Here is a 13,552-nt window from a genome sequence, read left to right as displayed (position 1 = left end):
GGTGATCTGTCTGGGTCAGCCTCCCAAAGTGCTGGGATTACAAGCATGAGACACCATGCCTGGCTAGTAACATGCTTAACTATCATTCTGTCAATTAATCTACTCAAGTTCTACTGAAATAACTGCATTACTACTGAAAAAGTGTCACTTAACTTGAAAAATACAAACAGGCCAGGCGCGGCTCACGCCTATAATCCTAGCACTTTGGGAGGCTGAGGCGGGTGGATCACCTGAGGTCAGGAGTTCGAGACCAGCCTGGCCAACATGGTGAAACTCCATCTCTACTAAAAATACAAAAATTAGGCTGGGCGCAGTGGCTTACACCTGTAATCCCAGCACTTTGGGAGGCTGAGGTGGGTGAATCACCTGAGGTCGGGAGTTCGAGACCAGCCTGACCAACATGGAGAAACCCCGTCTCTACTAAAAATACAAAAATCATCTTGGCATGGTGGCGCATTCCTGTAATCCCAGCTACTTGGGAGTCTGAGGCAGAAGAATCGCTTGAACCCAGGAGGCAGAAGCTTTGGTAAGCCGAGATTACACCATTGCATTCCAGCCTGGGAAACATGAGGGAAATTCCATCTCAAAAAAAAAAAAAAATTAGCTGGGACTACAGGTGCATAGTCTTGGGAAGCTGAGGCACGAGATTCACTTGAATCTGGGAGGAGGATGTCGCAGTGAGCAGAGATTGTGCCACGGCACTTCAGCCTCGATGACAGAGCAAGACTCTGTCTCAATAAAAAAAAAAAAAAAGAGAAAAATACAAACATTCTAAAAAAAGGCCTTGAGCCTTTTCTAACTACTCTTGCCTTTTTCAATGACTCTTTAAAAACAAAACGTGGGCCAGGCACAGGGGCTCACGCCTGTAATCCCAGCACTTTGGGAGGCCAAGGCGGGCAGATCACAAGGTCAGGAGATCGAGACCATCCCGACTAACATGGTGAACTCCCCTCTCTACTAAAAAATAGAAAAAATTGGCCGGGCGCGGTGGCTCAAGCCTGTAATCCCAGCACTTTGGGAGGCCGAGGCGGGTGGATCACGAGGTCAGGAGATCGAGACTATCCTGGCTAACATGGTGAAACCCCGTCTCTACTAAAAATACAAAAAACTAGCCGGGTGTGGTGGCAGGCGCCTGTAGTCTCAGCTACTTGGGAGGCTGAGGCGGGAGAATGGCGTGAACCCGGGAGGCGGAGCTTGCAGTGAGCCGAGATCACGCCACTGCACTCCAGCCTGGGAGACACAGCGAGACTCCGTCTCAAAAAAAAAAAAAAAAAAAAAAGAAAAAATTAGCCGGGTGTGGTGGCGGGCGCCTGTACTCCCAGCTACTAGGGAGGCTGAGATAGGAGAATGGTGTGAACCTGAGAGGTGGAGCTTGCGGTGAGTCAAGATCATGCCACTACACTCTAGCCTGGGAAACAGAGCGAGACCCTGTCTCAAAAACAAAAAAAGAAAGAAAACTTGACCACCAATCAATTTGATACTCACATCTTGATTATATTCCAAGAAGACATGGAAATTTAAATCTTTTCTCAAAATAGGATGTGCTGCCACACGACACAGGAACACTTCATGCATCGCAACTGTCTTCTTGAATATTGCCAAATATTCACTAGAAACAATACAGAAAATTAAAGGTAAAAAACTCCATCAACTAAAAAGTCACCTGCAACAATTTTTTTCAGAAAATATTCTTTGGATTATTCCAAATGCAAAATTAGAGATACAAAGATATAATTCATGTAAACAAAGGTTTTAGTTGAACTGTTAATGAAATACATAAAACCCAGTTTGAAAAAGATTTCATGCCAGTTAATAATATTTATATCTGATTGTTAATATTTTTAAGTTTTACAAATTTTTCTTACTATGAGAGTTGATGTTAAAGTTAACTATAGGGCTGCTTGTTCTCAGCTCTAGAGAAAGTATGCTACAAATTATTTGATAGAATCTTAATGATTCAATATCCAATTACTGCTTTTAAACAACTTAGTACAAAAAAATTAAAACCCAAACCTCAGTGAGCATATTTTCAACGTTAATAATTATTTTCATCTAATTACCTAAACACACAAGAAACACACTACGAAGAAACTGATTTTTTTTGCCATTACACCAAGGAAATGTGTTTAAAATATTTTAATACCAGCAGTGAATCTCAGAGACCACAAAGTAATACATGTCAGTTTGGGGGAAAAAAAAACCAAACATTCAAGGAAAAGGCCTGATATTCTTGCTTCAACTACGTGCAAGAAGGGTAAGTTTTACATACCAGCAAACCAGCAAACCAGCAGGACCAATGTTGGGAGAAGTTTGATCTCTGTGAGGGTAGTCATTCAGTGAAGACAAAAAAGAAGGATGCAGAGGATGGAGGTAGCAGTAGAATAAACCCAAGGTTCTCTGTTATCCAACCCCTAACCAGACCACAAAAGAATCATGATCAGGGCCACTGGAAAATCACAGATTCTTCTATATTAATGTGCTCTGCTCATTTCCAGTTTTCAGTCTTATAAACTTTGAATATATATCTGTCTGCTATCAGACCACTGCTTGCATCCAAGACCTGCTTTGCTGATTTATCTTTTCAAGAGTTTAGCATCCTGAAGAGGAGTCTAGTAGCAGTGTCAATATATAACTGATAACTGAAACTAGTGGAAGAAGAGGAGAGGAAATGTATGAAGGGGAGAAATGACCCAAAAAAGTGACAGAGATGATAACTAAGGAAAATTATTTCCTTGTACAACTCTCAAAATAGAGAAACATATTCAAGGCCGGGCGCGGTGGCTCAAGCCTGTAATCCCAGCACTTTGGGAGGCCGAGACGGGCGGATCACGAGGTCAGGAGATCAAGACCATCCTGGCTAACATGGTGAAACCCCGTCTCTACTAAAAATACAAAAAAATTAGCCGGGAGTAGTGGCGGGCGCCTGTAGTCCCAGCTACTCGGGAGGCTGAGGCAGGAGAATGGCGTGAACCCAGGAGGCGGAGCTTGTAGTGAGCTGAGATCGCGCCACTCTGCACTCCAGCCTGGGCGACTGAGCAAGACACTGTCTCAAAAAAAAAAAAAAAAAAAAAAAAGAAAAGAGAAACATATCCAGCAAATCCAAAATTACTCCAAATGTTTAATAAAAGGGGAAAGATTCTGTATGTTTAGCAAATACACTAAAAATGAAATATAGGCTGAAAATCTGAAAATATACCCCAAAATCTGAAATCTAAAATACTCCAAAATCTGAAAAGTTTTAAACAAAGACATGACGCTCAAAGGAAATATTCATCAGAACATTTCAGATTTCAGATTAGGGATGCTCAATCAGTAAGTATAAAGGAAACAGTCCAAAAAAAACCAAAAATTAAAATCCAAAATGTACTCCCAGGCATTCTGTGTAACTGATACTCAACCTGTACATAATTTCCCTTTCTTCCTTTCTCTGCCTGTGGCTTCTGCCCAAAGGGAAAAGAATACAGAAGCAAAGTAACTAGAGAATAGTTAAAAACTGTTTTTCATGAAATGACTGTATTAGTTTCATATATACTAGAAATGTATTAGATTCTTGAAAAAATTGTGATAATTCGCATTGCATACACATGCATTTTTAAGAAAACAGAATATATGTAGTTGCTCAGTACATTCTCTTTTGAGAATTATGGCAATATGTCCACATTGAAAAAAGAGAACTAGGTTGGTAGTGACTAAGCTTTGTAAATAGAAATAAAACAAAACAATGTCTATTCTGCTTTAAAAAGTCATGTTCTCTATTTCTCTATTTCTTTTTCCCCTAAGTCCAAAGACAGACTGGACCTTTTACTTTTTTAAAATAAGCTTTTGGATCTTCCATTTTCAACTTTCAGGGTCTATTTCAAATATGAATTTAAACAATTTTACAGTGGAGACAATTATTCTATCATTTTCCTGTAGGCTCTGATCATGATCATTAATACTGGTTGTGTGACTTAAACCTGCATCTTCCAGACAGGGTCTCCATGGTGAAACAATTAAAATGATGGGATATCAGAAAACACCAAAAAAGGCAAGCACAATTAACAAAGGCAACAACAACCACAAAAAGAAAAAAAAAAAAAAAATCACATACGCTTCCAGTTCCTGTTTCATCTTTGTGAATTCCTCCTTCGTCATCGAGCCTTCTCCTTCACCAAGCTTCTGCAGTTTTTCCCTTGAAGCATCAAAGTCAGGTCTTGGTGGTGCTGGTGGAATCTGTAACAGGACCAAATCACTAATTTTAAGGAAATTTTCATTTCTTGAAGCACTGTACTACTGCCACCATAAAAGACTGTGTCTGGGAAAGCTAAGGGTATCCAGAATGAGCTGAACACCAGGAACACCCAAATTCAGATTGGAGAACTTGACTAGTTGCAAAAATTAAGAGTTTTGACTGAGCGCAATGGCTCACACCTGTAATCCCAGCACTTTGGGAGGCCGAGGCAAGTGGATCATGAGGTCAAGAGATTGAGACCATCCTGGCCAACATGGTGAAACTCTGTCTCTACTAAAAATACAAAAATTAGCTGGGTGTGGTGGCGCACGCCTGTAGTCCCAGCTACTCGGGAGGCTGAGGCAGGAGAATTGCTTGAACCAGGGAGGCAGAGATTACAGTGAGCTGAGATCGTGCCACTGCGCTCCAGCCTGGCAACAAAGCGAGACTCTGTCTCAAAAAACAAACAAACAAAAAAAGAGTTCTGAGGTCCTGTACACTAAAGAAGAAATACAGCATAGATAAACTACTTTCTGCTATTAGAACAGCAATTCTAAATAAATTTAAATCTGCAGACTCCCACAGCAACCTGGAATCCTCAAATTCATGTGTGTACTAAGCTCTGACCACAGACTGAACACGTGTAACAAATACGCATATCACTTTCCAAAAGTATATAAATGGTATGATTAAACAAAAATGTATTTTTTTTTTTTTTTGAGACGGAGTCTCGCTCTGTCACCCAGTCTGGAGTGCAGTGATACAATCTCGGCTTACTTCAAGCTCTGCCTCCTGGGTTCACGCCATTCTCCTGCTCAGCCTCCCGAGTACCTGGGAGTACAAGCTCCTGCCACCATGCCCAGCTAATTTCTTTTCGTATTTTTAGTAGAGACGGGGTTTCACCATGTTAGCCAGGATGGTCTCGATCTCCTGACCTCATGATCTGCCTGACTCGGCCTCCCCAAGTGCTGGGATTACAGGCGTGAGCCACCACGCCCGGCCAACAAAAATGCATTTTAAAAATTAATGAACTCCTAATAGCTTTATGCTATTGTTTTTTAAAATTAATACTAATTAAAAATTTTTAAATTAATGAATACATTACAATGCAGCAAGGGATGTTAAAACGGGTCCTGGATTGGAGGAATGTACCAAGAAGAAAGAACTGTTTTAAAAACAAAAGAACAAACCGGGTGCAGTGGCTCACGCCTCTAATCCCAGCACTTTGGGAGGCCGAGACGGGCGGATCACGAGGTCAGGAGATCGAGACCATCCTGGCTAACACGGTAAAACCCCGTCTCTACTAAAAATACAAAAAAAAAATTAGCTGGGCGTGGTGGTGCGTGCCTGTAGTCCCAGCTACTCGGAGGCTGAGGCAGGAGAATGGCGTGAACCCAGAAGGCAGAGCTTGCAGTGAGCCGAGATGGTGCCACTGCACTCCAGCCTGGGCGACAAAGCAAGACTCCGTCTCAAAAAACAAAAAACAAAAAAACAAAAAAAAAACACACACACAGAAAATAAAAGAACAAGACACAGATTAATGACTAACTTCACTCTATTCATCCACAGTCAGGGAGTAAGTAAGCACTTACCTTAAATAAAAATGTAAGATTTAGAAGAGATATATCATTCAAGAGAAAGATGTAAGAAAAAAAACTGTCTTAGGAGGAAGGGTCCATAAATAAGAACTGTTGGCTGGGCATGGTGGGGGCTCATGCCTGTAATCCCAACATTTTGGGATGCCAAGGAATATCACTTGAGGCCAGCCTAAGCAAAGAGTGAGACCCCTTCTCTATAAAAAAATTTGAAAATTAGCTGGGTGTAGACACCTGTAGTCTTAGCTACCGAGAAGGCTGAGGCAGGAGGATCACCTGAGCCTAGGAGTTGGACGCTGCATTCAGCTATGCTTAGCACCACTATACCCCAGCCTAGGTGACAGAGCAAGACCTTATCTCAAAAAAAAAAAAAAAAAGAAAGAAAAGAAAAAGAAAACAAATTACTGAAAAGGGTGGAAGCCACAAGGATGGAGATGAAATCAGGTCATGATGATTAAAAAAAAAAAAAATTTTAGAAATCTGAATGCTGTTAACAGCTGAGACCACAATAACCATCTATTATTTACTATAACATCTGGCACATATTTATTTTATTAATTTTTTTTTTTTTTGGTAGAGACAGGGTTTCAACATGTTGCCCAGGCTGGTCTTGAGCTACTGCGCTAGAGCAATCTGCCTGTCTTGGCCTACCAAACTGCTGGGATAAACAGGCGTGAGAAAACATGACTGGTCACATCTGGTACATATTAAGATTAGATAACCTGAGGCTGGGTGTGGTGGCTCATGCCTATAATCCCAGCATTTTGTGAGACGAGGTGGGAGGATCACTTGAGGTCAGGAGTTCAAGACCAGCCTGGCCAACATGACGAAATCCCGTCTCTGACAAAAATACAAAAATTAGCTGGTCTGGTGGCAGGCGCCTGTAATCCCAGTGACTCGGGAGGCTAAGGCAGGAGAATCGCTTAAACCTGGGAGTCGGAGGTTGCAATGAGCCAAACTCACACCACTGCACTCCAGCCTGGGTGACAGAGGAAGACCCTGTCTCCAAAAAAAAAAAAAAAAAAAAGTTATCTACTTTTTTAGCTGGGATTATAAGCGCACAATACCACACCCAGCTAATTTTTGTATTTTTGGTAGAGACGGGGTTTCGCCATGTTGGCCAGGCTGGTCTTAAACTCCTTGCCTCAGGTGATTCATCTACCTCAGGCTCCTAAAGTGCTGGGATTACAAGCGTGAGCCACCGTGCCTCGCTGCCCAGCCTGGAGTGCAGTGGTGTGATCTCGGCTCACCACAACCTCCGCCTCCTGAGTTCAAGCGATTCTCCTGCCTCGGTCTCCTGAGTAGCTGGGATTACAGGCATGTGCCACCAGGCCTGGCTAATTTTGTACTTTTAGTAGAGATGGGGGTTTCTCCATGTTGGTCAGGCTGGTCTCAAACTCCCGACCTCAGGTGATCTGCCTGCCTTGGCCTCCCAAAGTGTTGGGATTACAGGCGTGAGCCACCGTGGCCAGCCGAGACTTCCAACTCTTAAGTATCTGTCCAACTATGGTTTTTTCTTTCTTTTTTTTTTTTTTTGAGACAGTGGCTCGCTCTGTCACATAGGCTGGAGTGCAGTGGTGGGATCTTGACTCACTGCAACCTCTGCCTCCCAGGTTCAAGCAATTCTGCCTCAGCCTCCCGAGTATCTGGGATTACAGGCACCTGCCACAACGCCCGGCTAATTTTTAAAAATATTTTTAGTAGAGACGAGGTTTCACCATCTTGGCCAGGCTGGTCTTGAACTCCTGACCTTGTGATCCACCCGCCTCAGCCTCCCAAAGTGCTGGGATTACAAGCATGAGCCACCACGCCCAGCCCCAACCACGGTTTTAAAACCAGTATGGTTTGTAACATCTCCTTAGTCCCTAGGACAAGCCCATTTCAATTCAAACAAACGGTAAGAAATTAAGTTTAAATGAGGGAACGTAACATATCCCACATCCCCTAAGAAAACATTTCAGGATAAAGGTGGTAACCAAACATGTTTCATAACTGACAATTTAAAAAAACATATCAGGCTGGGTGTGGCGGCTCATACCTGTAATCCCAGAACTTTGGGAGGCCGAGGCAGGAAGAATCACCTGAGGTCAGGATTTGGAGACCAGCCTGGCCAACATGGTGAAATCCCATCTCTACTAAAAATACAAAAAAAAAATTAGCAGGGCATGGTGGCGGGTGCCTGTAATCCTAGCTACTTGGGAGACTGAGGCAGGGGAATTGCCTGAATCCAGGAGGCAGAGGTTGCAGTGAACAAAGGTCACACCATTGTACTCCAGCCTGAGCAACACGAGTGAGACTCTGTCTCTAAAAAACATAACAGAGCCGGGCACGGTGGCTCACGCCTGTAATCCCAGCACTTTGGGAGGCCGAGGTGGGCAGATCATCTGAGGTCAGGAGTTCAAGACCAGCCTGGCCAACACGGTGAAACCCTGTCTCTACTAAAAATACAAAAATTAGCTGGGTGTGTTGGTGCGTGATTGTAATCCCAGCTACTTGGGAGGCTGAGGCAGGATAATTGCTTGAACCCGGGAGGCAGAGGCTGCAGTGAGCCGAGATGGAGTCACTACACTCCAGCCTGGGCAACAGAGTGAGACTCCATCTCAAAAACAAAACAAAAAAACAGTTCACAAAAAATGCTAAACAATATTCCAAGGCCGGGCGCGGTGGCTCAAGCCTGTAATCCCAGCACTTTGGGAGGCCGAGGCGGGCGGATCACAAGGTCAGGAGATCGAGACCACAGTGAAACCCCGTCTCTACTAAAAATACAAAAAATTAGCCGGGCGCGGTGGCGGGCGCCTGTAGTCCCAGCTACTCAGGAGGCTGAGGCAGGAGAATGGCGGGAACCCGGGAGACGGAGCTTGCAGTGAGCCGAGATCGCGCCACTGCACTCCAGCCTGGGCAACAGCGTGAGACTCCGTCTCAAAAAAAAAAAAAAAAAAAGCCGGGCGCGGTGGCTCAAGCCTGTAATCCCAGCACTTTGGGAGGCCGAGACGGGCGGATCACGAGGTCAGGAGTTCGAGACCATCCTGGCTAACACGGTGAAACCCCGTCTCTACTAAAAAATACAAAAAACTAGCCGGGCGAGGTGGCCGGCGCCTGTAGTCCCGGCTACTCGGGAGGCTGAGGCAGGAGAATGGCCTAAAAACCCGGGAGGCGGAGCTTGCAGTGAGCTGAGATCCGGCCACTGCACTCCACCCTGGGCGACACAGCGAGACTCCGTCTCAAAAAAAAAAAAAAAACAATATTCCAAAACATAATAAAGTACCTAAAACCTCCTAGAAAATGGAATTAAAATGGAGTCTCAATACTTACGATATAACCTGCATAGTCTTCATTTTCAACAAAGGAATCATGAAGCCAGATAAATTCCTCATGTTGCCGAACAACTGAAAACTCGTTTTGTTTAAAATTTGGCAGTGAACTCTGTAAAGATAGAGATTTTCTTGAATAAAAATCAAATTTACACTAAAAAGTTTTTTGAAACTGCATCTTGCTCTGCCACCAGGCTGGAGTGCAGTGGAACAATCTTGGCTCATTGCAGCCTCAACCTCTCAGGCTCAAACAATCCTCCCACCTCAGTCTCCCAAGTAGCTGGGACTATAGGTACGAACCACCACACCTAGTTAATTTTATTTTTTGTAAAGATGAGGTCTCACTAAGATGCCCAGGCTGGTCTTGAACTCTTGGACTCAAGCGATCATCCTGCCTCGGCCTCCCAAAGTGCTGGGATTATAGGTACAAGCCACTGTGTCTGGCCTTAAAAAGTTTTTAATAAATATTTTCTATCATTTAAAAAAATTCATCTTATTTCAAGACCATCAGTGCCCTTTAAAGTCTATCATAAAACCTGAGATATCTGGACAAAATTATCTTCGGATTGTTGGGAAAGTAAGTTGACAGACTCTTATTATATTGTACTGCTACAGTTACTTAAAAGTTACGTTACTAATGTATATTAAACTCACCTATTCAAACAAAGGAAAGAAATCTGCAATCTGAAAATGCACTCAAGAACTGAAATCTAATAACAATAATAATTTGTGCCTGGCCACTGTGGCTCATGCCTGTAATCCTAGCACTTTGGGAGGCCAAGTTGGGTGGATCACCTGAGGTCAGGAATTAAGAGACCACCCTGACCAATATGGTGAAACCCCATCTCTACTAAAAATACAAAAATTAGCTGGGCGTGGTGGCTTGTGCCTGCAGTCCCAGCTACTTGGGAGGCTGAGACAGGAGAATTGCTTGAACCCAGGAGGCGGAGGTTGCAGTGAGTGAGCCAGGATCACACCACTGCACTCCAGCCTGGACGAAAGAGACTCCATCTCAAAAAAAATAGTAATAATAATCATTTGTAAGACAGTAATTTGACAGAAAGAACAATGAAATTGAAAGTAACAAGAATGATAAAAGATACTAATAAAAATTTGGAAAAAATTAAATTTGCCCTCTGTCTAGGTTCTGATTCTCAGAACATTAATCTAAAAAAAGTACATTTTCCTACACCTATTTATGTTAAAATAGTCTCTTTCCAATTATGTTTAAAATCCAAGTACCAGTCAACATATCACATATGTAGTATAATAAATGGCTAAAATAATAAAAAGTACAAAATCACATTTACCTTTGTGTGAACAGTGAATTTTACTTTATCCCGCTCACTAAGAGCATCAGAAATGTCCACCTGCAGCGCAGCATCACTTTGAAGATCTACATTTATTGCTTTAAGCTGGAAGAAGAAAACCAGTATCTTAATGAAAATCATGTGCTTTTATATAATTTTTTTCTCAGACAATACAAAAACAAAACAAAAATAACAAAAGATTAAGTCTAAAGAGGTACTCATGTCCATATAATATACATATTATATACATTTTGAAGCAGCTGCTTTGGGCAACGCTATTACCTTAATACTGTAGTATTCAATTCTAGAATTTTCATTTTATAGTATTCAACTATATTTTGCTTTACTTAAGTCACCGAGCTAATCATGATTAATTATAGTTTAGTTACAGTTTAATTGAAAAAGAAAACTCTTTTCAGTCAGATGTGATGTCTCATGTCTGTAATCCCAGCACTTTAGGAGGCTGAGGCAGGACTGACTGCGTCCAGGAATTCAAGACCACCCCGGGAAACATAACAAGACCCTGTCTCTACAAAAATTGAAAAAAAAAAAGAAAGAAAGAAAATAGCCAAATATGGTGGCACACATCTGTGGTCTCACTACATAGGAGGCTGAGGCAGGAGATGTGAGCAGTAATCATGCCACTGCACTTCAGCCTGGATAACGGAGCAAAACCATCTCAAAAAACAAAAAACAAAACAAAACAAAACAAAAAAACCAAAAAAAAAAAAAAACCTGTCTCAAAAAAAACCCAAAAAACGTATTTTCCAAGAAAGTGGTCCATTTAAGTTCAAGTATTCTAAAATTAAGGAATGTGTCGTCTTGAAGCACAAGAAAAATAATAAAAAGACTATCAAACAACAAGTTTAACTCCTGCCTCTTTATATTCAGGAATATACAATGAAACTATCAAATATAATTAAATACATTAATGTAAAGTGCTAAGAAAAATACTAACATACAGTAAGTACTCAATAAATAACTCCATAAGCTACATTTGAAGAAATGAATATATTCCCTATATAGTGCTTCCACTTTCTCATCTATAAGAAGACTCTTCTTGGCCAGGTGCGGTGGCTCAAGCCTGTAATCCCAGCACTTTGGGAGGCCGAGATGGGCGGATCACGAGGTCAGGAGATCGAGACCATCCTGGCTAACCCGGTGAAACCCCGTCTCTACTAAAAAATACAAAAAACTAGCCGGGCGAAGTGGCGGGCGCCTGTAGTCCCAGCTACTCGGGAGGCTGAGGCAGGAGAATGGCGTAAACCCGGGAGGCGGAGCTTGCAGCAAGCTGAGATCCGGCCACTGCACTCCAGCCTGGGCGACAGAGCGAGACTCCGTCTCAAAAAAAAAAAAGAAGACTCTTCTTGTTTTAAATTTTTAAACTTCATGTTTTTCTTACTCTTTAAACAATAAATACTGTAACTTGTTTGGGTAATTTTGAGACTTAGGATAAGACTCAAAACACTAAAAGGTAAGTCTTAGCCAGCTGCAAAGACATGAAATAGACTGTTTCTTTTTTTTTTCTTTTTTTTTTTTTTTTTGAGACGGAGTCTTGCTCTGTCACCCAGGCTGGAGTGCAGTGGCCGGATCTCAGCTCACTGCAAGCTCCGCCTCCCGGGTTCACGCCATTCTCCTGCCTCAGCCTCCCAAGTAGCTGGGACTACAGGCGCCCGCCACCTCGTCCGGCTAGTGTTTTGTATTTTTTTTTAGTAGAGACGGGGTTTCACCAGGTTAGCCAGGATGGTCTCGATCTCCTGACCTTGCGATCCGCCCATCTCGGCCTCCCAAAGTGCTGGGATTACAGGCTTGAGCCACCATGCCCGGCGAAATAGACTGTTTCAAAGACAGTACTCTAGTTGTAAAACCTAGGACTTAGAGAATCTCACCTGGTCATTAGTATCTCAAATTTTAATTATATTGTAAATGAAAAAAATGCTGAATGCAAATGCAAAATTGTTTACTCAATGATTTCAAATATATATATGTGTATATATAAATTTTATTTTTTGTTTTTGAGACAGGGTCTCACTCTGTTACCCAGGTTGGAGTGCAGTGGTGATCTCTGTTCACTACAACCTCTCCCTCCCGGGTTCAAGTGATTCTCCCACCTCAGCCTCCTGAGAAGCTGGGATTATAGGCGTGCACCCCCACATCCAGCTATTTTTTGTAGTTTCTGGTAGAGACAGGGTTTTGCCATGTTGGCCAGGCTGGTCTTGAACTCCTGACCTCAAGTGATCCGCCCACCTTGGTATTCAAATTGCTTGAGCTCAGGAATCTGAGACTAGCCTGGCCAACACAGAAAAACCCCATCTCTACAAAAAATACAAAAATTAGCCTGGCACATGTTGTACACCTGTAGTCCCAGCTACTTGGGAAGCTGAGGTGTGGGGAATGGCTTGAGCCCAAGAGGTGGAGGTTGCAGTGAACTGAGATCACGCCACTGCACTCCAGCCTGGGCAACAGAGCCAAACCCTGTCTCAAAAAAAAAAAAAAAAAAGGCGGGGGGGACGCCAGGTGCAGTGGCTCACACCTATAATCCCAGCACTTTGGGAGGCTGAGGCAGGTGTATCATGAGGTCAAGAGATTGAGACCATCCTGGCCAACATGGTGAAACCCCATCTCTACTAAAAATACCAAAATTAGCTGGACATGGTGGCGCGTGCCTGTAGTCCCAGCTACTTGGGAGGCGGAGGTTGCACAAAGTGGAGATCACGCCACTGCACTTCAGCCTAGTGACAGAGTGAGACTCCGTCTCAAAAAAAAAAAAAAAAAAAAATCTGTTTCCCTGTTTCCTTTTTTTTCTTTTTTTTTTTTTTGGAGACAGAGTCTCACTCTGTCGCCCAGGCTGGAGTGCAGTGGTGCAATCTTGGCTCACTGCGAGCTCCACCTCCCGGGTTCACATTCTTCTGCCTCAGTCTCCCGAGTAGCTGGGACTACAGGTGCCTGCCACCATTTTTTGTATTTTTTTTAGTAGAGACAGGGTTTCACTGTGTTAGCCAGGATGGTCTTGATCTCCTGATCTCGTGATCCACCCACCTCGGCCTCCCAAAGTGCTGGGATTACAGGCATGAGCCACTGTGCCTGGCCTCCTTTTTTTCTTTAATCACATTCAGGCCTTTGTTT

The 13,552-nt window shown here is 42.9% G+C and overlaps 1 protein-coding gene across 2 annotated transcripts in view; it reads right to left on the bottom strand.

Annotated features, from left to right (window-relative positions):
- The window catches only part of LOC105477960 (sorting nexin 6), a 73,175-nt gene that overhangs the window by 43,165 nt on the left and 16,458 nt on the right, over positions 1–13,552 (bottom strand). The window contains exons 3-6 of one of the 2 annotated variants that reach the window (XM_071100342.1): positions 10,427–10,531; positions 9,118–9,228; positions 4,091–4,212; positions 1,486–1,609 (exon numbers count right to left, since the gene is read on the bottom strand). In XM_071100342.1, coding sequence (XP_070956443.1) covers positions 1,486–1,609; positions 4,091–4,212; positions 9,118–9,228; positions 10,427–10,531 — 462 coding nt within the window. The remainder of the gene's footprint in view (positions 1–1,485; positions 1,610–4,090; positions 4,213–9,117; positions 9,229–10,426; positions 10,532–13,552) is intronic. The other variant, XM_071100343.1, reaches the window with a different exon arrangement.

The sequence above is a fragment of the Macaca nemestrina genome, chromosome 7 (genome assembly GCF_043159975.1).
Source record: "Macaca nemestrina isolate mMacNem1 chromosome 7, mMacNem.hap1, whole genome shotgun sequence".
Taxonomy (NCBI): domain Eukaryota; kingdom Metazoa; phylum Chordata; class Mammalia; order Primates; family Cercopithecidae; genus Macaca; species Macaca nemestrina.
This window is presented reverse-complemented; position numbering and strand designations above follow the sequence as displayed.